Genomic DNA, 23526 nt, shown 5'->3' on the forward strand with positions numbered 1-23526 from the left:
CTGCCGCTCGGCGCTTGGCCTGGCCCGACGTTCCCAGAACACACAAACCCAGACCCCCCCCCCCGCCTCCTTCCCGCTGCCTCTTCGCCTCGTCCATACGGGGCGCAGGGCTTATTCAGGGGAGAATGCTTTCAACAAACACTGCAAGATCTGGCCCAGCCATACCCCGAATTTTTGGTTACTGTCCCGGAAAATGACCTTGCAGGACGAGGGTCTCTCCCCCTCGCGTTGCAGCCGGGCTGAGGCAGAACCACGGCCAGCGTTTCAGAATGCGAATGGAGCTGAAACGCGAACAGGAAGGACAATAATATTCCTCTCGCAGGGCAGCCTGCCGGAGCGGTGTTGGGTCAGTGTTCAGCGTCACCCGACAGGCCTCCATCACGACGGAAAGGACACAGATCGGAATTTTTCTACCATGGGGGCTGCTGACCGTTCTCTCCCCCGGGGGGGGGGTCCGTCCCCCCGGGCCGCTCACAGAACCGCGGGCCTTGGACACTTTCTCACGGAAAGCTGGGCGAGGTTCAGGAAAGGGGTGCACCGCTCAGCGGTAGCAGTAGGGGGTGGCCTGCGTCTCTCGGGACGCTGCCTTTGGGAGAGCCTGTCGGCATGACGCCCACGGGCGGGGGTGTCTGCAGCTTCAGGGGGGGCGGCACGGGCAAGCGGATCAGAAGTGTGGGCCGGTGTGTGAGCTGGAGTCTTGGGAGGCAGAGGGAATTAGGGGCAGAGGAACGGAGCCGGGCATTAGACTCCGATGGGATCACAAAATCAGAACTCCTTGTCCTGGGAACCTTCTGCAGAAGGACAGACTCCCCTCGGATTACAAGAAACAAGTAACACTTGACTTGTGTGCATTTTTATGGATACGTAAGTGGTATTTACCCAATTCCTGTGTAGCACTTTCAGAAATAATGTCTGCTATTTACTCCCCGATTCTCATTTCTATAGAAGCCGTTTTAATGCATTTTTTTCCCATTTTATCCAGTGCGTTTGACATGTTACAAGACGCGTTCGTGTGAACGAAGCAGGGTGGCGAGGGACAGGAGCCAGCTGCCGTCAAAGCACGAGTCGGCCAAGCGTGCCCGAGACTCAGGAGTCGGCTCCGGCCTGCGGAGTGTTAGGGGGGGGCTTCAGGAACCGGACTCCAGCCATGTGTGGGCGGGGGTTGGCGTCGGCCTGCGCGAGCCTCACCTGTCGCAGTGGTTACACTTGAAGGGCTTGGCGCCCGTGTGTTTCCGGTAGTGCCTCGTGAGCTCGTCACTCCGGGCGAAGCGCCACTCACAGCCCTCCCACGAGCACTTGTAGGGCTTCTCACCTGCGGGGAGAGCGGAGGGAAACAGCCAATCACGTCGCAGCGCACCTCGGGCCCGCCCCCTTCTCCCATGATCCTCAGCACAACACACATTCGCGCGCAGGCAGTGGGGCGGCTCTCAAAGCTCTGTGCTGAGATGCATCAAAACGGTCCATTTCAATCCAGGCCCTTGTAAGATTCCTCACACCATTCTGTGTTCCGCACCTGTATTTTTCAGACTCGTGTCTTGAAAAGTTAACAAGGGCCGTCCATTAAGAGCTGCCAGACAATGTTATCTTTGCAGTCTCCTCCAGCTTTTGCTGGCCACATTTACTTTTCCCAGTTTCCCAGAGGCCCCTCCGACAGGGATCAGTCTGCCTGTCTGGGCAGCTGAGATGGCAAGACCCCTAGGGAGGGGATTTGCAATTTTAATTGGGGGGGGGGTAGTGATGTATATTGGGGGGTAATTTAACACATTAAAGAACAGCTGCTTCAGTCTGTACCGATACTGATTTCTTCCGAATGAACAGTGAAACACGAACCAGAGGGCACTGCTGGAAACTGCCTGGAAGTGCTTTTAAAATTGAGAACAGGAGGCACTTCTTTACATAAAGGATGGTGGGAGTGTGGAACAAATTACTCATCCATGTCATTGAAGCCACTATCATTGCTTCTTTCAAGAAACAGCTTGATGAGATTTACAGCTTGATGAGATGGGATAAGTTAACTACTAATTACCAAAGATCCAGGACAGTCTCATCTCGTATGTAACTGTTCTTCTGTTCCTATGATTACGCAAAGATATCTTACAACTAAAACCAACACAATCCATTTGTCTGCGCAATAGAAAACAATAGCTAAACTATGTAAAGATGCACTTGATCACTTTAATTAACACGTCAAAATTGGAAAAAGGAACAAAAACACAGGGGGTAGCTTCATTCAAAGGAAGTGAATTTTTCCTGAAAAAACGGGCTGATGCTAACTGCTGCAGATGTACCATATTCTTCTCACACACCTGAAAATCCCCCTTCTCCGCAAACGGGGCGTGCACACAGCACAGCGCGGAGGTCATATTCCTACATCACAGCGCCAGTCCAGCCATGGGCTGCCTGCTTCTGTGTTTGCTCTCTTGCACGATCCTTCAATCACAGCACCATCCCTGCTTATGGATCCTCCACATGTTCCTCGTCAAAGCAGCCCGCAGAAAAGAAAATCACTTTTTCACCGGAGTCTTCATGCGATCAGCTGAACTCGAGTGAAGGTGATGCACACTGAGGGGGAGAAGTCTAAAGATGATGGGTCGATGCTAAACCTTGTAATATCCTGGATTGTTTATTATTATTTAAAATCTGTGCAAAAACACGGGGATGAAATGCAACTCTCAGGAGAGGCTTATTTTGGGACTAAGGAGACCAATTACTGTGACGGTGAGCACAGAATAATGGGACATGTGCTTCAGTGGCCTTCTTACTGCTACTGCTCAGGGAAGATAAGGAACAAGTATCTTGGAAATTCCTCTGCAAAAAGAGAACCAACTCCATCTGGCTAGCCACATCCAACTATACCTACATGCTTCCATCAATTAATCAAGTGATAAGCCAGTTGTGGATGTTTGTGATTAATTCAGAATGATTAAATACACTCATGGTTGAACTGTATTTACCACACAGCCCCTGGAAAACAAAGGGGTGGCTTCTTTCCTGTAGCCCAATTCCAGAACCAACCTGCATTTCCCTATTTTATCAAGACAATTTCAGAAGCAAACAATTCATGGCGTAATTCTGCTCGCTAGCAATCAGATGTCGTCTGAGCACGGTAACGCCTAAATTTTAGTCATCAATGAATCATTTGTTTCACACATCCATTGATTCAAACGTATTTGGGCATTTACAATGTTGCCCATTTCTTTAGACAATTATATAAATATATGTCTTTTTTTACAAAAAATATCTGCGTGCACAAAATCCAATTAACTTCCAGTCTGCTTTTTTTTCCAGTTCCATCAGAAATATAACCTAGTGGCCCTAGGCACTATATTTTACCCACAATTGAAATATTCCATTTTCTGGCCTGGCAGCAGACATCCCTCTAGTGCTCATCTTTCATCCCAGGCTGTCTGCAGCCTGTTTTTCTGTAAGGCCTGCAGAGAGTGATCTGGAGGGACGCAGGTGCAAGAGACAGTACAGAGCTCGCACCCCACTCCCAGTAATTGCTCACCATCCCTTGAGGCCCAACAGCAGCTAGTCAGGCTGGGACCTGCACCCACGGCAACCAGAAACACCAGCCAATTATAGCCCTGGAGCCACAGAGCATGATGCGGTCGCTTAGCAACTAAGAAAAGAAACGGAGGAGACAGCAGTGCAGCCGGCCGAATCAGGCACCCACGGACACACTGTACCACGAGCCAATTATGGCTCACACACACGGAGTGTGATGCAGTTGCCTGGCAACGAAAATAGAGGGGGGGGGGCAATGAACAGCAGTGTAGCAGGCTGAGACTGGTAGGTACCCAGAGCATCACATAATCAGCCAATTACTGCCTTTTGCCTGGTGCTGATGTGGTTTCCTAGCAACCTCTTCCCCCCCTTCATTCCTCCCACCCCCCACCAGTCTCACAGGTGCCTGTGCTGTAGTTAATTACATTTTCTCAGTCAACTGGAGATAGAACAAGCTATTATGATCTTGGAGGTTGTTAAAGTCACAGGGTAAAAGCCATTTATGGTCCATTATTTTTCCTGAAGTTCCCAATTTTGGTTGCATATAATGAGCTTCCAGACAGAGAGGCAGTACATCCTTTACCCCAAAATCCCATTGTACAATTCCTTATCTGCTTCGGAAATGCCTTTCAGAATGCCTGGCAAGACCATGTAATTTCCATACAGGCTAGTTAAGTCATGTTCTAATCTTAATCTTACTGTACCAGTAATTTATGGAAATAATAACCAAAAAAGAGGATTAAGCTAATTACATCTCTGTTCCAATTTGTTCTTTACAGGATGAGCTCAGTCAGCTTTGTGTCTTCTGTTTTTTTTCCCCTGTGCAATGCTCACTGGGTCTCCACGCTAGAGCAGAGGGGGCTCGTGCATATTTCATGGGGCAAATTTGTTGTTTATAAATAATTAACTCATTACAGCTACTGATTAGCATCTTTACAAATTAATAAAAAATAAATATTCATATACTGTATGCAGGGACAATAAATCCATGGCACAATTAAAAAAAAACACTGACACTGTGCCGTAGCCCTTTGTGGGTGGCACAGTAGTGCAGTGGAAGCACTGGTTTCTGGGGAGATCGGCCCTGCTGTGTGTCTGTGTGCGGACAATGGAATGACGTCCCATCCAGAGTGTATCCCATCCTGCCTTGTGCTTGTGCATTGCTTGAGTAGGATAAGCTCTGGCTTCCCTGCGACTCCACACTGGGTCAATCGGTTAGAAGATGGATGGAGAACTCAAGCAGACAGCTATGAGCGTGGGAGCCCTCACTTGTGCGTGTGAGAGTGTGAGTGTGTGTGAGTCCTCACCTGTGTGACTGTGAGTGAGCCTCACCTGTGTGTCTGAGCGAGTGTGTGTGAGTCCTCACCTGTGTGAGTGGGAGTGGGAGCGAGTGTGGGCCTGAGCCTCACCTGTGTGTGTGAGTGAGCGTGAATGAGTGTGAATGAGTGTGAATGAGCATGTTAGTGTGAGTGAGTGTGAGTGGGCGTGGGAGAGCGAGTGTGTGAGTGGGAGTGGAAGTGAGTGCGTGAGTTAGTGAGTGTGTGAGTGGGTGTGCGCGTGATCCTCACCTGTGTGTGTGAGTGAGCGTGAATGAGTGTGAATGAGCATGTTAGTGTGTGAGTGGGAGTGGGAGCGAGTGTGGGCGTGAGTGAGTGTAAATGAGTGTGAATGAGCATGTTAGTGTGAGTGAGTGTGTGAGTGGGAGAGTGAGTGTGTGAGTGGGGGTGTGTGAGTGGGTATGCGAGTGGGAGTGGAAGTGAGTGCGTGAGTTAGTGAGTGCGAGTGTGAGTGGGCGTGCACGCGATCCTCACCTGTGTGTGTGAGTGAGCGTGAACGAGTGTGAATGAGCATGTTAGTGTGTGAGTGGGAGTGGGAGCGAGTGTGGGCGTGAGTGAGTGTGAATGAGCAAGTTAGTGTGAGTGAGTGTGTGAGTGGGAGAGTGAGTGTTTGAGTGGGTATGTGAGTGGGAGTGGAAGTGAGTGCGTGAGTTAGTGAGTGTGAGTGTGAGCGGGCGTGCGCGTGAGCCTCACCTGTGTGTGTCCTCTGGTGTGCCTTCAGGTGCGAGCTCTTTGTGTAAACCTTCCTGCAGCCGTTGAACTGGCAGCGATGGACCCGCTTCTTGTTCTCGGGGGTCGCCTCCGCCGCGCCCGCGCCGCCCGCCCCGCCGCCCTGCTCCCCGTCGCTCTGCGCCCCCTTGGCGGAGGAGGGCAGCGCCGGCGCGGCCACCAGCTTGGCGGCCCCCAGGCCCACCTTCTTCGTGACCAGCTTGAGGGTGAGCGTGCCGTCGGCGGCGGCCGTCAGCGTGTGCGAGGGCTTGACGAGGTGCCGCCCGAGCTCCGGGGACGAGGGCGGGGTCAGCGAGGTCACGGCGCTCAGCTGCGCGGCGTTCACCCCTCCGCCGCCCTCCTTGGCGCCGGGGTCGGGCGTCTGGGCGGGCCGCGGGAGGGGCGCGGGGCTGGGCCGCTGGGGCAGGCTGTCCAGCAGGGGCCCCTGCAGGTCCTCGCTGTCGCCCTTCATGAAGGCGGGGGTCAGCAGGCAGTCCAGCTCCTCGTCGAACAGCTCCGTCAGCCTCTTCGGCTCCGTCTGCAGGTACCGCTCCAGCTCCAGGCACGTCTGCCACGGGAACGAGAGAGAGAGGCCGGCGTCACCACAGAGTGGGCAGACCAGCGCTGTTCTTCAGCAGCAAGCCCACCCCCTCAGCTTGGTTGCCGGTTTGTATCCCGCGGCCGGCAGAGGAATCCTACTCCGTTGGGCCCCTGAGCAAGGCCCTTCACCCCAACTGCTCCAGGGGCGCCGTATGAATGGCAGACCCTGCGCTCTGACCCCCAGCTTCTCTCCCTGTCTGTGTGTCTCATGGAGAGCAAGCTGGGGTCTGCGAAAAGACAAATTCCTAATACAAGACATTGTATATGGCCAATAAAGTGATCTCAAAGGTCAAAGGGCCTGTACACCTTCACTGCACTGCTTTCACATGAGGACAAAACAGGCTGTTCAACCTCACCGGCTGGGTAATGTTTCAGATGCTTTAGCGGATGAATAAGAAGCTGAAACACTCTTTACCGCCTGCGTACTATCTGAGACGCAAAGGGGTGCTTCAGGGGTGAATCCCTGTGTCTTTTACCTGTTGCCTGTCTTGCTCCCTACATGCCAAGGCTGCTTCCCGAGCTGTTTATGGGGCTGTGTTGGATTCTGGGACAAAGAGTCGCAGGTATAATTACTAAGAGAAGAAGCTCCTCAGGGAAACGCTGGAACCATCTGCCCCGAATAACAACAACACCGTCGCTCGGCGCCGTGCGAGCCCTCCTTCTCCCTCTGCCCCTTTGTTTCCCATGTGAGGCCAAAACATGGCGGCCGTCCCAGTGCAGACACACAGCACAGCGAAAAATGCGTTCAGAGGGTCACTCTACGTGCACAGTAATGCCGAGGGGAATGGAAGGTCTGCCACTCTCTTCCAGCAGCCAGCCTGGGGCGCAGGCGCCCCCAGCGAAGAAGACTGTGCCGAGGGGCTGTGGAACACACACGCCCCCTCTCCCAGATAGCCCTGCCTGCTCCTGCATCGTCCACACTCCAGAGCTGCGGGGAAGTCACACACGGCACGCGTAGCTTATTTTTTTTTTTCTGAAGAATTTTCTCACAAAGAGGTTTTGAATTCGAGTGCTTTTCCTTTCGTCAACGCAGCAGTTGAAGTGCTTCCTCTAGGCGCCCCTCCCCCCTCTCTTTCCTCCTCTCCCCACTCAGCGTGTGCCGATGTGCAATTAGCCATTCAAACAACCCAGCCCAGACAGGGCGTTTACTCAGCTGATCTGTCGGTCCTGAGGACTCTGCGAGGGACGCGGGCTCCCCACCAGCCTGCCCACGCCAGCTAGGCGGCACATGTCACCCCCCCATCTCCCCACTGGGGGAAAACACCCCTCCCCCCGACAGCCTACTGTTCGGGCAAAGCCGCTGTATCGATCGAAAAACTATACATTGACAGGTGAAAACACGATTGCTCCAGGCCTTTTCCCCCTCATCTTCCTTCACACCAGGTTTCACGACCGACGGCATCTCTGGTGTCTGTGACGGGATGTGAGCAATAATGAGGTCCAGGGCGCCCCCTGGAGGGCGGGGAACATGGGGCTGTTAAAGGAGGGCGGGCAGTCTGATTGGCCATTATTAAAGAAAATGACTCCCTGGGAGAGAAGAGGAAGAGGAGCTCTGGAAAACAGGAGCTGGGGTTCGAGCCTCTGTTAAACTCATTGGAGAAAACAAAAATAAGGTTCTCCAAAGACAACTATTGAGTGCTTACTTTTAATTTTTTTTTTAAATGATTCGCGTTTCTATTGAGCAAGTTGGAATGTATATTTCTGTTATGCGCGAGTTCATACTGTTTTAGATGTCTGAGGTTGTAAAGTCCTGTCGTATGTATTCTTTTGCCATGAGTCAATAACATTCTCAAAAAATTACTTACAAATCTGAGATGCTTCCCCTGCTTGAAAAAAAGCAAGTATTTCCGAATGTATTTCATTGTGGTAATTCACAGAAACCCAGGGATCAGCAGGATGTGAGTGATTAAAATAAGTTATAAAAAATAAAAAGGTTGGAAAGTGTTGTGTTGTGGAGAGAGTGCAATATCTACTGCCTCGTTAACTTCATAATGACACAGTGATTACTGCAGACTAAAACAGCTCTTGCAGGAAAACGTTCTGATGATCAGCTGCAGGATATAGATCAAACAGGCTCACCAGGCTCAGTTTCTTCACAGCCCTGTCATATGTAGCAGAGACAGAAGGGGGCGCAAGCGAGACCCTGGATGCAAACATGACTGAGAGAGGGGCTGTCCTTCAAGTCTGAGGTGTCCAGCATTATTCTTGTCTTGGGCCAAAAAAAACCCAAAACACATAAACTGAAAGATGTTTCCTAGACTAGCGTGTAAGGAAAAGTGATCCATCATCTCATGATGGGGGCTTGCTTGTTAGGCAAGAGGAAGGACAGGACGTTGACTCCCTCAAAGTCACACTCTCACCACCTGCACACACCCCCCTCATCATCACTCTCACCACCTGCACACACCCCCCTCATCATCACACTCTCACCACCTGCACACACCCCCCCCATCATCACTCTCACCACCTGCACACACCCCCTCATCATCACACTCACCACCTGCACACACCCCCTCATCATCACTCTCACCACCTGCACACACCCCCCTCATCATCACACTCACCACCTGCACACACCCCCCTCATCATCATCACACTCACCACCTGCACACACCCCCCTCATCATCACACTCTCGCCACCTGCACACACCCCCCTCATCACACTCTCACCACCTGCACACACCCCCCTCATCATCACACTCACCACCTGCACACACCCCCCTCATCACACTCTCACCACCTGCACACACCCCCCTCATCATCACACTCACCACCTGCACACACCCCCTCATCATCACTCTCACCACCTGCACACACCCCCCTCATCATCATCACTCTCACCACCTGCACACACCCCCCTCATCATCACACTCACACCACCTGCACACACCCCCCTCATCATCACACTCACCACCTGCACACACCCCCTCATCATCACACTCACCACCTGCACACACCCCCCTCATCATCACTCTCACCACCTGCACACACCCCCCTCATCATCACACTCACCACCTGCACACACCCCCCTCATCATCACACTCACCACCTGCACACACCCCCTCATCATCACACTCTCACCACCTGCACATACCCCCTCATCATCACACTCACCACCTGCACACACCCCCCTCATCATCACTCTCACCACCTGCACACACCCCCCTCATCATCACACTCACCACCTGCACACACCCCCCTCATCATCACACTCTCACCACCTGCACACACCCCCCTCATCATCACACTCACCACCTGCACACACCCCCCTCATCATCACACTCTCACCACCTGCACACACCTCCCTCATCATCACACTCACCACCTGCACACACCCCCCTCATCATCACTCTCGCCACCTGCACACACCCCCCTCATCATCACACTCACCACCTGCACACACCCCCTCATCATCATCACTCTCACCACCTGCACACACCCCCCTCATCATCATCACTCTCACCACCTGCACACACCCCCCTCATCATCACACTCTCACCACCTGCACACACCCCCTCATCACACTCTCACCACCTGCACACACCCCCTCATCATCATCACTCTCACCACCTGCACACACACCCCCTCATCATCATCACTCTCACCACCTGCACACACACCCCCTCATCATCATCACTCTCACCACCTGCACACACCCCCCTCATCACACTCTCACCACCTGCACACACCCCCCTCATCACACTCTCACCACCTGCACACACCCCCCTCATCATCACACTCACCACCTGCACACACCCCCCTCATCATCACACTCTCACCACCTGCACACACCCCCCTCATCATCATCACTCTCACCACCTGCACACACCCCCCTCATCATCACACTCTCACCACCTGCACACACCCCCCTCATCATCACACTCACCACCTGCACACACCCCCTCATCATCACACTCACCACCTGCACACACCCCCCTCATCATCACTCTCACCACCTGCACACACCCCCCTCATCATCACACTCACCACCTGCACACACCCCCCTCATCATCACACTCTCACCACCTGCACACACCCCCCTCATCATCACTCTCACCACCTGCACACACCCCCCTCATCATCACACTCACCACCTGCACACACCCCCCTCATCATCACACTCACCACCTGCACACACCCCCTCATCATCACACTCTCACCACCTGCACATACCCCCTCATCATCACACTCACCACCTGCACACACCCCCCTCATCATCACTCTCACCACCTGCACACACCCCCCTCATCATCACTCTCACCACCTGCACACACCCCCCTCATCATCACACTCACCACCTGCACACACCCCCCTCATCATCACACTCTCACCACCTGCACACACCCCCCTCATCATCACACTCACCACCTGCACACACCCCCCTCATCATCACACTCTCACCACCTGCACACACCCCCCTCATCATCACACTCACCACCTGCACACACCCCCCTCATCATCACTCTCGCCACCTCCACACACCCCCCTCATCATCACACTCACCACCTGCACACACCCCCTCATCATCATCACTCTCACCACCTGCACACACCCCCCTCATCATCACACTCTCACCACCTGCACACACCCCCTCATCACACTCTCACCACCTGCACACACCCCCTCATCATCATCACTCTCACCACCTGCACACACCCCCTCATCATCACACTCTCACCACCTGCACATACCCCCTCATCATCACTCTCACCACCTGCACACACCCCCCTCATCATCACTCTCACCACCTGCACACATCCCCCTCATCATCACACTCACCACCTGCACACATCCCCCTCATCATCACACTCACCACCTGCACACACCCCCCTCATCATCACACTCTCACCACCTGCACACACCCCCCTCATCATCACACTCACCACCTGCACACACCCCCCTCATCATCACACTCTCACCACCTGCACACACCCCCCTCATCATCACACTCACCACCTGCACACACCCCCCTCATCATCACTCTCGCCACCTCCACACACCCCCCTCATCATCACACTCACCACCTGCACACACCCCCTCATCATCATCACTCTCACCACCTGCACACACCCCCCTCATCATCACACTCTCACCACCTGCACACACCCCCTCATCACACTCTCACCACCTGCACACACCCCCTCATCATCATCACTCTCACCACCTGCACACACACCCCCTCATCATCATCACTCTCACCACCTGCACACACACCCCCTCATCATCATCACTCTCACCACCTGCACACACACCCCCTCATCATCATCACTCTCACCACCTGCACACACCCCCCTCATCATCATCACTCTCACCACCTGCACACACCCCCCTGATCATCATCACTCTGTGTCCAGGAGGCCAAGAGCCTCAACAAGTGAGCTGCAGTGCTGCAGGGCGATACCATATCAATACCAGGCACTACAACCTGACTGTTTCTACCCGCACTTGGAGAAAATCACCTCGCATATAGGAGATTTTCAGCTACCAATCATAGGAGTCGTTCAGCTACCAATCATGAAACTCCTAAAGGTGGTGCTGTGATCAGCTCAGTTTATTGCCGATACAAATTTCCCCCTGGCCTTTACCAGTCATGGCCTCGTAATAATCCCCATCTCTGACCTGGCTTCATCACTCTGCTCTCCTCCCCACTGAGAGCTGGTGAGTGGGGAGAGTACTGGTGCACTCCGGCTGCACACTATTGGAATGGAGTGTCTAGAGAAGTGCTATAAGGAATTATTATTATTTTTCCCTACCAGCAACCCTGCCCAGCTTCAGAAGGCTGGGGAAACGTTCTGTGAGAGCAACAGGACCGTCCCGCGCCGTGGCCCGCACACATGAGACGCACAAGCAGTCTCTTCTCCCTCCGCCCTCCATCTTGCACAGGCGCCCTGTCCTCGTGCTCCTCCTCAGCGCAGGAGGGTGGGCGAGGAAGCCCTGGCGTCTCGCACCCCGGCGTGTAGCAGCTTCCGAGACAGACAGAGACACCCCCTCCCCCTCCTCCCCTCCTCACCCCCCCAGTGAAATTTGTTAATTAGCAGCCCGTGACGGGGCAGGCCTGCACGGGCTCACCCTGTGCAATCACTGGCCACCGGCCCCCCGTTTCTGCACCTGTGTCACCGTGCGCAGCAGCTGGGAGAGCCAGGCCCTCCCCCACCATTTCCATTAACTCACCCCCCCCCCCTCCAGCTCCAGCCCAGACAGTCCATGAGGAACCCCCACTCCCCTCCCCCACACCCCCTCTCGCTCCACTGACACCTCTCAGACTGCAGAGCAATTAGCACTAAAGCACCATCTTCCCCTGACAGCCACCCGACCGGGCTAATAAAAACAGGTTATAAAAATAAATGGATGGCACATATACACGGCTGAAGAGAAATGCAAACAGCTGTTGATGCAGACAAGGCAGATTCGCCCTTTTAATTTTGGGATAATTTAATCCCGTTTCTCTTGGCCTGGCGCCACGGCGCTCACAGAATGGCACTGCCACAGACTGCACAGCGGGGCTATTCGGCGAGTGTCTTTCGGGACATGCACGGGTATTTTTAAAGACAGACCGCAGGCCACTCTTCGGACCGGCTGGCCTTGTGCTGTCTTACAGTACAGAGCTGCTCTCTTCTTGCGCTCTTGTCTCTCCACGCAAAGGCGACACCTGTGCCTCGGCGAACAGGTCTGTGAAAGAGACAGTCTCGCAGAGGAAATGCTTCACAGCTCCTGAAGCTGCAATTTCACAGTCTGAAAACCTTCGGGTACCTTCAAATACCAAGACGCTTCCAACAACTTCAACAAGCTAAAATAAATCTAAGGGGAAAAATAACTCCTGGTAAAAAGAAAAGAGTCATTTATTTTCTTCCCTCTGCAGCTCAGACAGTGTTCGATTGATCTGACATCCCGATAAGCTGTTCACGTGCAGTCATAAACGCACTTAGGAAAATGTCCACTAACACTCTGGGCGTTTGGGGGAATGTCCCGATTCCATACTGTGATTTAATGCCCCTTGGGTCTCACAGAAAACACCCCTTTGGGCTTCATTAAATCCCTCCACTCAACACTATTGCCACCCTTATCCTCATTGCATTAGAACCAACATCTACTGAAGTCCCCCCAACCACAACACTACAGCACACACCACAGTGTAGGTGGAAAACAGGAAAACACATCATGAATCCTGGATTAGACACAGGGACGGCAATCTCCACCTGCGCCCCTGTGATTTATAGCATGGATATCTCTGCTGGAAAGCAGTAATTGGTGGGATTAGAAATAAACTAGGAAACCAGAAAATCACTTCATACAAAGAAACACTAGTGGGCACTTGACCTCACTGGGACACACTAGGATCTATTTTAGGGGGAGTATTAGATCCATCCATTTTCTAACCACGACATCCAACTCTGAGGCTGGGTACACCCTGGAGGGGACGCCAGTCTGTCACAGGGCACACACAGGTGCAAAGACACCAGGGCCAGTTTTCCCAGAAGCCAACTCACCTACCCACATGTCTTTGGACTGCAGGAGGAAACCAGAGCACCCAGAGGAAACGCCGGGAGAACATGTAAACTCCATGCAGACAGCACCCCAGCTCCAGAATTGAACCCAGGGCCCCAGCGCTGCAAGGCACTGGGCCACCATGCTACCCTAGGGGGGGTGGGGGCACATTCTACTCAAAAGCACTGTCTCTAAATCTCCACAGCATTATGGGAAGCGAGGAGAGAGCTGGCAGACAAACGGTCAGGCGCTGCTCAGAGCCGACTGAAGCGGTTCTCACTCCAAGCACGTAGTGCCCTGTCAGGTGACCTGCGCAGACCTGGGGTCACAGACGAGGGAGAAAGGCTGGCGCTCAGCCGCGTGATCAACAGAGTGTGCGGTGCTGGAGCAGGGCCAAGCCCACTGCCGCTACAAGACAGACAATTTTAATTGCCAGTCGCTTCTTTATTTAAAAAAAAAAAGAAAGAATTTGTGCCACCCTCCGGCAGCAGTCCTCTGCACTGTGGATTATAAGAGCAAGCACACCTGCCCCAGAGCGACGAAGTGTCACAGGCCAGAGCGGTGGAGTGCGAATGATGAAGCTGTTTAGTTCAGAGTGGCTGGAAGATCATGTAATTGGACTGTAGTACCTGGGTACTTATTAACGAATGGCATGCAGTTTCACAGCTGGAAAAGGCCTACTCCGTCTCGGGCCAGGGGACTGGATGTTTGGACAGGTCTCTTGTGTGCGACTCTAAGGTTATCTCATACAGCACACTGTCGATTTGAGGTGCTCTGAGAAACTGCTCAGTACCGAAAAGGATTCACAAAAATAAAAACTGTTTAACCCACTAAGGATAAAGTGTGGGAGCGGGAAAGCCAAAAGACCAGATTTTAAAGTAGGATGCAACTATTCAAAAGGATAGGACAGGGGAGAAGAACACTGTCCACAGATTCCAGCTCCGATTTTTTCTTCCACTGAGCCTGGAGGAATTCCTGCTTCCCGAGTGGCTGCCCTGTGCTGGCCGGTGGCCTTCCCTTTCCTTCAGGGCTGCCCGGTCGTTTCCTCCGCCCGCCTGGGGCCGCTCCTGACAGCGAGCCCAGCGAGACAGGAGAAGCAGAAACAGGCTAGCCTCGCGTTCGCGCACCGGCACGCGCCAAATCCGGAGCTCATTCAGCGGTTCGCTCTCAAAGTCCAGCGGGTGATATATTCCGGAGGGCAGGAGGGAGCTGCATTCACAGACCCCACTGTCCTGCATGGCTTACAGCCAGCCTGCAAGCTGCAGTGAAGCATCCAGAACTACATCACCCAGCATACCTCACACCAGTATACACACCATCGCCGTATCAGCCTGTGAAAGAGGTTCATGGCTGGCAGAGACAAACACGTCCCTCTGATGAAGAACACGCAAGCAAGTCTCCTTGAGTCATTCCTCACTCTCTGCTTCCACACGGCCCTGTGTTTACACGACTCTGACAATTGCTTGGCAGCAGTGTATAGCCAGATCCAACTGCTCTGTAAAAGTAAAGCCCGATAGAGCTGGTAAAACCTCCCCCTTCTTTTCATCTGTAATGGAGCTCAGCCCTCCGGGAGCGAATGCTTTCTGTCTCTGAGGCACCTTGTTCCTCCTGCGATCCTTGCATATTCACGCAAAATCGACAAACCTAATTTAAAAACACAATCAGCCACCCTTACCGGAAGGAGAAATCAATACGCTAAAATTCTAGTGAGAAAAGCCATCTGTCAGCTCTAGGGAACACGGACTCAGTCACTTGCAGAATCGATGAGTCACAAATAAGATTTAAACACCCAGGATACTTTCAACTTTCACAGGACACCGTCAGCGGAGTCCATGCAGTGCGAAATCCAGAACAAGGCCTGATACCTCTTTCTACTTGTACGCTGACAAGATCCACTGCCCCCCGCATGACCTTATTTCTGACGGACAACGTTCTGTGACACTCCTGGACCTGCTTTGTCACGCAGTCTGTGTGAACAAGAGCAATGCAAGACACACAGGCATCTGGGGCCGAGCGACGTCAGTACGTCCCTGTTCAGAAGACACAGCAGCGTGGCCAACGAGAACTAACCTCGGGGAATGAGCCCCACCCCCTTTCTTAATAGGTATAAACAGGCGCTAAATAAGACAAAAAGGAATTTTCTGGGTGAGGTTTCCAGAGCCGACCAGTAAATTGCTACACGGAAAGTTAAGTATTTCTGTTGACGGTTTCGAAGGATTCAGAGACTGACTGACTGGGGACGGGTGCTGTCTCACTGCAGAGCTGAATTTCCTGAGGTGACTGAACGAACAGCACAGCAGCAGACCTGAAACATGCAGCAGCTGAACCTGGGCAAGGAAGTTTGCTCACATACGCCCCCTGGAGGCGGGGCAACAGCAGGGCACCAGACTGCTGAGCAATCCCAGTCAGAGGGAGAGCGTTCTCCTGACGCAGAGTCGAGGGGGCGCTCTCTCGCGCCTCAGAGCTCTGCCTGGGAATATCCACACCAGTCACAGAGCGGGCGGCCCCAGAGCCTGGAGAGCCTGCCCCGCACAGCCGAGTTAGCGACAGAAACTACCTTTCAAGTACCCCCAGCGCCACCACAACACGCCCTTCACATCCTCGGCTGGTTTGGCTCCTGTCGAGAGTGAGGAGCGGGATGGGCTAAAATGAGCCACGTTGCCTGCGATGCTGTTTCTCATGGGAACGTGACCTGGTCCGTGACGCCTCTTCCCCACTCCGAAAAACAACGCTCTCCGCTCCCGACGGCATCCACAGCAGCAGGGAGGAGGGGCCTGACGGATCAGTCTGTTGCCGAGCTCGGCCGGCCTGGACCGCGAGACCCAGCCCCGACCTTCAGGCCAGCCCCTCCCGAGAAGGAAAAGTGGACACCAGCCCGCCAGTGCATGGCCTCTCTCAGCGTCTCCCCACACAGCACCCCTTAACTCCCCCTCCCATTCAGCAGGAGGGCCCCTGAACGCACGACAGCGTGTTAATCCGGGGGGGACTCGTGCCCAAACCAGGATAATCCCTCCACAGAGGCAGTGACACCCGTTTCAGGACGCGGGTCCTCGTGTCTCCTTAACTGGATTTGCACAGCTTGTCTTTCCGCTGGGCGTCCTGACAGCGGCCGGCTGGCGGAGCCGGAGTAATCTAATCAGCTCACGGAGGCTCTCATGGAATCGCAATCCCATTGAAGGGAGACACGTTCTCCTGAACGGGGTTAACTGCCTGTTAGGAGCTTGCGCGCCGGAGTGAGGGGTGTTTAAGCTAATTGCGCCGTGTGCCAGGCTAATCTTCCTTTCCGCCGCAGCGGAGGGGAGGGGAGGGAGAGACAAAAGAGGTACGAGAGGGGAAGGGCAACGGGGCAAGGGAGACAAAAACAGCTGGAGCAGGGGGGAGGAGCCGGGGGGGGAGGGAGACAAAGGAGCGCGCGTGGGAGACCAGCTCCAGGCGCTCGCGGCTGCCGGAGTCCAGACCCGCCAGGAGACTTCAGGTCCGCAGGTCTAGTTCCAGGCATGCCTCATCCAATTCAGGGACACAGGGAGCCGGAGCCTATCCCAGCGGGCAACGGGCCCAAGGCAGGATACACCCGGGACAGTCCCGCACAGACACGGACACACTCCCACCCGGACACAGACGAGCCCCTTCTCTCCTGGCTGCCCGTGGCGGGGTCACAGGCTGGCTAGGATGCCATTCCCCCACCCAACACAAGGGGGGGCAAGGGGGACCATATTTCTTGGAGGTGGAGGTGATGGGGTCAGCACCACGCTGCGGCCAGCCTGTCACCCCCGGAAGGATTAACCCCCGGCACTCATTGGGAAAGCAGGCTGAGTGGACCTGGGAGCCGTCTGGAAGGAATTAGAGCAAGCGGTGTACCTGGGAGTGAACCCGGGACCTTCCTGTCGGGAGCCAGACGCCCTTGCTCCGCCTGAAGATGGTACGACGCAAAAACAAAATCCGCCTTTTAAAAAAGTCGTCGCGGTGGTCTGCCACAGGCACGCTGCCCAGTGCAGGACCTCGGCACCCCGACGACCGCAAGTCGCAAGCAGTCGAAACTCGCAGGGCAGCCAGGGCAGCACAGGGCAGCCAGGGCTTGATGACAGGAACACGCTCCTCTCTCGCCAGTCTCTCAGAGCCTCAGACTCCCGGCCCCCGGCCAGCACATGCCTCCACACTCAGCGCGGCCCATTAGCAGGGCAGCTACTGTACATTCCCATCCGCTAAAATTATCCTACTGTACCGATCGGCGGGAAGTTATGTCATAGCTGTGTGCCTGCCCAGAGGGGCCAAATTACACCCAGCAGAGAGGGGAAAAGGAACTGTGGGTAGGAGCCTGATCACTGAGGATGAGGGGGAACCCGGCCTGTCCAGACAACGGCCTCTCTGGACAACAGCCTCTCAGGAAAGAGTCTCCCGAGGCCCCCCAGCGCGCTGACTGAAGGGCCCAGCTCGTGTCCTTGGCGCAGTCTTTAATCAGGAGAGTAAACCCTTTCCTTTGCACACGTACATCTGTATACAGGGCTGGGGCTCTCATGCATAAGCCAATAGCCTGACTTCTTTCAAGAACAGGCTGGAGGATTAGCTCTTAAAAAACAGAAGCTACATGAGCTGAACGGCATCTCGTCTGCAGCTTTTCCCACCAGTCACCTGAGCCGGACAGATCGCAAACCTTCATTCTGGGCCACAAAATGCACTCCCATAAGAAATTCTCTATAAAAATATCAGTCACAACAGCATATTTAAAGCTGCAGGCACATGTATTGGCACTCTGTACCCAAAATAAGTTTTCTCATTGTTTCAGTTGGAGTATTTTTCTACTGGATCTATACAGGAAACTCTTTCTAACAAGCTCATCTAGTGCACCAGGCCCCAGTGCTCTTCTGAGACTTGAGGCCTGGCATGTGTTCCTCTCTGTGCAGACCTGTGCTTCAGGAGTGTTTTGTTTCTTTGCGAGGACTGAATTCCACACAATGCAATGTTCTGGGCAAGAGTTTGATTTCCAACAGGGACGACACACAGTGCATCTAAAAGCAGCGAGGTACACATTTTAACAAGTGCATAAATATAAAAAAGAACGATAAACACACGGCTCTCCTTTCCTGTTCTCTGTTCTCACTCTCAAGATCTAGACCTTGTTTAACTATTAAATTAACAGACCTATGGAAATGACAAGTATCAGCCCTACCCTCCTACAGTACGCCCCCCACTTTCGAAGAAACTACCCCATTTCTTTCTTTTTCGCAGCCATACCACAGACAAAGGCATCCATTTTCTGTAGCCAAAAGAACCCTGTACAAATCTCTGTCCTGCGCGTTCTATCGCTGTCTTAGCACTGCTCGCCTTGGCCCCTTCAGAGTCTGGAAAACGCCTGGGAAGGCCGAGTCCTGCTCTTGAGGTTGAGGCCTAGAAGATCCCCTGGCTGGCGTGTGGGATCGCAGACCCTGTGATCGGGGCAGCGTCGTCTCTCGGGGCCCCTGTCTCCCCCGGCGAGCGGACGGGCCCCCCCGGCTCCCCGAGCGACAGGTGTGTCAGATCACGACGGGGGATGTCTGAAAGCAACAGCTCGGGGGCCGTTCCGGAGCGACGCTGATGGATTGCGGTTTGTCAGCCTCCGCAGGAAAACGAGGGCAAGAGCTCAGCTTCTGCAGGCGCTGACCCACAGCCGCCGCAGTGCGCCACCCCCGTACCTCCCTCCCACTCACGGGCATCAGGCGCGCTGGAACGGCAGCGAACCTGGGGGCGAGCATCGCGCGAGAAGTGATTAAAACACCTCCGGACACCTGGGAATCAACGGCAGGGGCCACTGATGAGATCCGTGTTCCAGGGATTTCCTGACATCCCCCCTTAAAACTGGGACACACCAGCCGCGTGAGCACGCCACCTGCAAGGCGAGACGAACGGGCCGCTTCCTGGGGTGTCTTCACCACGGTCCCCGTCAGAGCAGGCCGAAGAAGAGTGGCACTTGTATCGGTCCCTGGTCGTGACGATTGGATACAGATCCTGCGCCCGTCTAACAGTCTGTGGCAACAAAGCGTAAGTCATGGGTTTCGATTCTGGGCGTAGGAAAGGTTACTCGGATGTGGTGGAACTGGGAGAGTCTACGAGGGGCCAGTCAGGTGCTGGCTGTGCAGTAAGCGTGCTCACCAGGTGACAGGTGAGGGAAATTCACGTGGTTAACAATGAACAGGATCTACTGTGATACTGTATTTTGAATCGCCTTGATCTGTATCTTGACCTGTAGCTTTTCAATAGACGCACATCGACTGGAGCCTTGAGTTCTGTATTGAGAGTCTTTCTGTGTTACTCTTTGTGAAATCGCGTCAGACGAGGAGGTCAAGGTCAAGGCGGTTAACTGTTCTTCGCAGAAGGCATGTTATTCACAAGCATCACCTTCTTTTGAGCCGCCAGCTCTTTGTTCGCAGGGTGTTAAAACAGGGAGTCTCTGCACCACACTGTGCTGCTTAGGAACTGCAATCTTGAACATAAAATAAAGGCAGAATAGGAGGAATTTTTAAACATGCTTTTGTTTTCAAAACTACAGCAAAAGGGAGGAGACGTTAAGCAATTTGCCCCGCCGAAGAATCTAACGTACATGTGGACGCCTACCGGCATAAAAGCCGAAATCTAGCAAGAGACACTGCTGTTTTCTAACTAGTTGGTGTTTATTTGGGTGGGCTATAAGTGAAAGGAGGAAACGTCTGCGCGCGAGTGGAAAACAAACTTGGGAACTCATCCTGTTTGGTCTTTTGTCTCCTCCGGACAGAAGCAGCCTTTACACAGCACAAAGCAGAGAGCAGCAACAATGAGAGCAGAAGAGCTTTGCCCCTCGGCCATGTGACTTCTGCCCTCCAACAGCAGGCACGCAGGACATTACAGCCTACATGATGGGCCTGTCACTCAACATGGAATCAAATGTACGTATGCTATAATGCCTGTGATCTAAAAATATCTTCATTACTTGTTTTCCTTAAAAAAACCCGTATAAAAGTCCTGTATAGCTCCAATGTTTCGGCTCTCGGGTTCTTTCCCAGCGTGGGGCATTTAATTCTCCCAGATCCTCAGTCATTTCCTCCACCGGCCACCACCCCCCCTAACAGGCTACGGAAATGTGGATCTCAGCAATTCAGAATCGGCAGGAATCATAACCTCAGCCTCTCGTGCAATCAACATTCAAGAACGAGCAAAGTCAGTTCTTCGGTACTTCCCTGTTGATCCTACTTCTCCTTCCATGGGAATCAGTCTCTCAGGCTTTTCCCACTTTTGGGATCCCAGCAGATCCCAGCCAGCATGGAGGGGTGTTCTCATGGCAACGGCCCACATGGTCTCCGCAGGAGTCATGTTCTGGGCCCTGGGAGCAGACTCACGAGAGCCAGTTCACAGCACAGCCTGCTGTGCCCAGATTTAGCTCAGCACTAACCCCAGGCAGCCAGGGAGGTGATAACTACGCCATTGAATCTAATTCACTACAGGTTTCCAAACCAATGCAAGAGAAGTGAAAGTGCATTCAAAAGTGAGTACAGGAGGCACCCCCTTACACAAAGGGTTGTGAGGGTGTGGAACAAGTTACCCAGTCATGTTGTTGAAGCTGATACCCTGACTTCTCTGAAGAAACGGCTGGATGAGGTTCTGGGATCAGTTAACTGCTGACTAGCAAAGGGACTAAATGGACTGAAATACATGCCAAATTCAAGAGCTGCTTGCAGTAGCACTGAGTGGAAAGTCCAATAATTCCCTTAGCTGTGCTCATGAGATAAAAAAGAGTTTCCACTGTCTGGGTACTGAGCTGAAACACCAGCTACATTTCAAAGTAAGTTTGTAATAAGTGGTTTGATATTCCATCAGGGAAAATTACTCCTGTGATGACAAGCAAAGTGCACATAAATCACTGTTAATCATACACTTTATTTACCTTCTGGAATGGTAATTAGTTACGTGGAGAAAACCACTAGGTCTTACAAGAGGGATAAAATAATTTGTTATCCTTTTCAAGAGAGTTTCGAAAAATTAGGATAGGTCAGAAAATAGGTCACAAACGTCGTTAACATTCCTTTGGACTGATCTAATCTATAATTGTGCTGATACATCATAAACCCTGGTCAGAAGTCAGAAGAGGAACTCAAGGATTACAAATGCTTTCATTTTTTCTTTCCGCCGAGTCCCTCTGTAATTGTTGACACTACAAATCAGGCGATCACCGCAGATAGCGATGACTCATACCGTGTACCTGAACGGTCCTGACACAGAGCGAAAGCTGATACCAGCAGGCTCGGCTGTGTCCATGTGACACACTGCTTCAGGGCTGGAAGCGGCACAGGTGTGCAAGCTCAGCTCTGAGAGTATCACCGCCTGCGCTACGTCACAGGCCAGGCGGCCTCCGTGCTCTGGGCAAGCGTGTCCACTTACTGTCCCCAGGCTGGACAGGACACAAAGAGCAGCACCCTGAGCTAAGCCAAGCCATATCCTCACGCGCCGGTGTCCACGATCTCAGCCCGAGGGATGATAACATGCACCGGTGTGAACTGGTGAACCAGCCGTCTCCCTCTGGCAGGGAAATCTCAAATTTCAGAAAGCGTCAAGACAAGAGAGAGACACGGTGAGAGCTGCTGGGATTGCAACCAGGACAGTCTGCAGGGAAAGACGGGGTTGCGAAACCCCCCCCCCCATCCTGACACCTCCACTGGTTCCCAGGCTGACTGCAACAGATCCTGTGCTGGGAGTACCAATCGGTGCCCCGGGACACTGCACAGGACCGGGTCAGAACTCATCAATCGAGTCCCGACGACTGTCTCGGCCCTGCCTCAGCAGTACAGCGTCAGGGGTCAAGCAAGGCGCCCGCCGTGTTTAGGAATCAAACACTCAGCCCGCGCTGAGCTGGCACTGACGTGCACCGAATCTGCAAGGAAAATACAGGTTGGCCTTTTCCGGGAACCGGCATGGGCTGTGAATGATTAACAGTATCCCAGACCGTAGAGCCAGGCGCAGCGTCACACGGTTTCAGCGAAACGATGAGCTCACCCGCTTCCCCTCCAGCGGCGGGCCGGGCAGGGAGGTCACCTGAGACAGACGAACCAGCCCTGCCTGACTCACGCGCATGCAGTATCCCCTTACACTCCCGCTGTCAGGCCGGGGTGACCTCAGGCGTGCAGCTCCCGACCTTTCTCAGGAGGAGCGCGGAAGAAGACGCTTCGGCTGGGATCGCTTGAAAAGGAGCTGGGAAGCCTGGCACTCTGTCACAGTCGGCGGCAACTGTGAGGAATGACCCTGAAGCACCACTGTGAGGAAGGCCTGCAATAAGAGACGCCCCTCTGCCTTTCTTAGGCAAATGAGACAAGACGGCTTAAGGATCTTTCAATCAGTGAAGTTAACTGCTGATCGTCTGGCGATACAGCAGATGTTTCACACTGGGGCGACTGTGAATGACTTCTTTTTCAAACCATCTTTATATTTAGCATTACCGCTCTGTTTAACGGTCTAGAATTTCCCAGCTCCTGTTATTCTAGACTGCGGCGACTCTGGCATGCGGAGTGACTCAAGGCAGGGGTCGCGTCAGTTTCAGTTTCAGCGTCTGACAGACGGCCTTGGACTGGCCGTGTCAGAGAGACAGGGCTCCCCGCTGGGTCTGCGCGGCCCTGTCACGGCGATGGGCAGAGGCCAGCCTCTGACGGGTAAGGCTGTGCATGCCAATAAGACTGGCACATCCTCTGCCCTTCCTGTCTCCATACGAGAGGCAGGGCAGGGTGACAGCCGTGCCTGCAGGAGCAGTGTGCACAGCCAGACCATGGCGCTGATACTCTCGAGAGGGCTGTCAGCCAGGGAGACCAGACCCCACAGCCCCCCCCCGAGACAATGCTTATGCCACAAGGACAACAGACAGGAGAGGGGGTTCTGTTTCAGGAACAGGCATTCA

General features: G+C 53.5%; 1 protein-coding gene across 2 annotated transcripts in view; it reads right to left on the bottom strand.

Moving 5' to 3' along the window:
* The window catches only part of klf7b (Kruppel like factor 7b), a 35175-nt gene that overhangs the window by 1837 nt on the left and 9812 nt on the right, over nt 1–23526 (bottom strand). Inside the window, exons 2-3 of one of the 2 annotated variants that reach the window (XM_069196440.1) lie at nt 5538–6120; nt 1189–1312 (exon numbers count right to left, since the gene is read on the bottom strand). In XM_069196440.1, coding sequence (XP_069052541.1) covers nt 1189–1312; nt 5538–6120 — 707 coding nt within the window. Of the gene's footprint in view, nt 1–1188; nt 6121–23526 lie in introns of those variants that run through there. The other variant, XM_069196439.1, reaches the window with a different exon arrangement.

The sequence above is a fragment of the Lepisosteus oculatus genome, chromosome 12 (assembly GCF_040954835.1).
Source record: "Lepisosteus oculatus isolate fLepOcu1 chromosome 12, fLepOcu1.hap2, whole genome shotgun sequence".
Classification (NCBI taxonomy): Eukaryota; Metazoa; Chordata; class Actinopteri; order Semionotiformes; family Lepisosteidae; genus Lepisosteus; species Lepisosteus oculatus.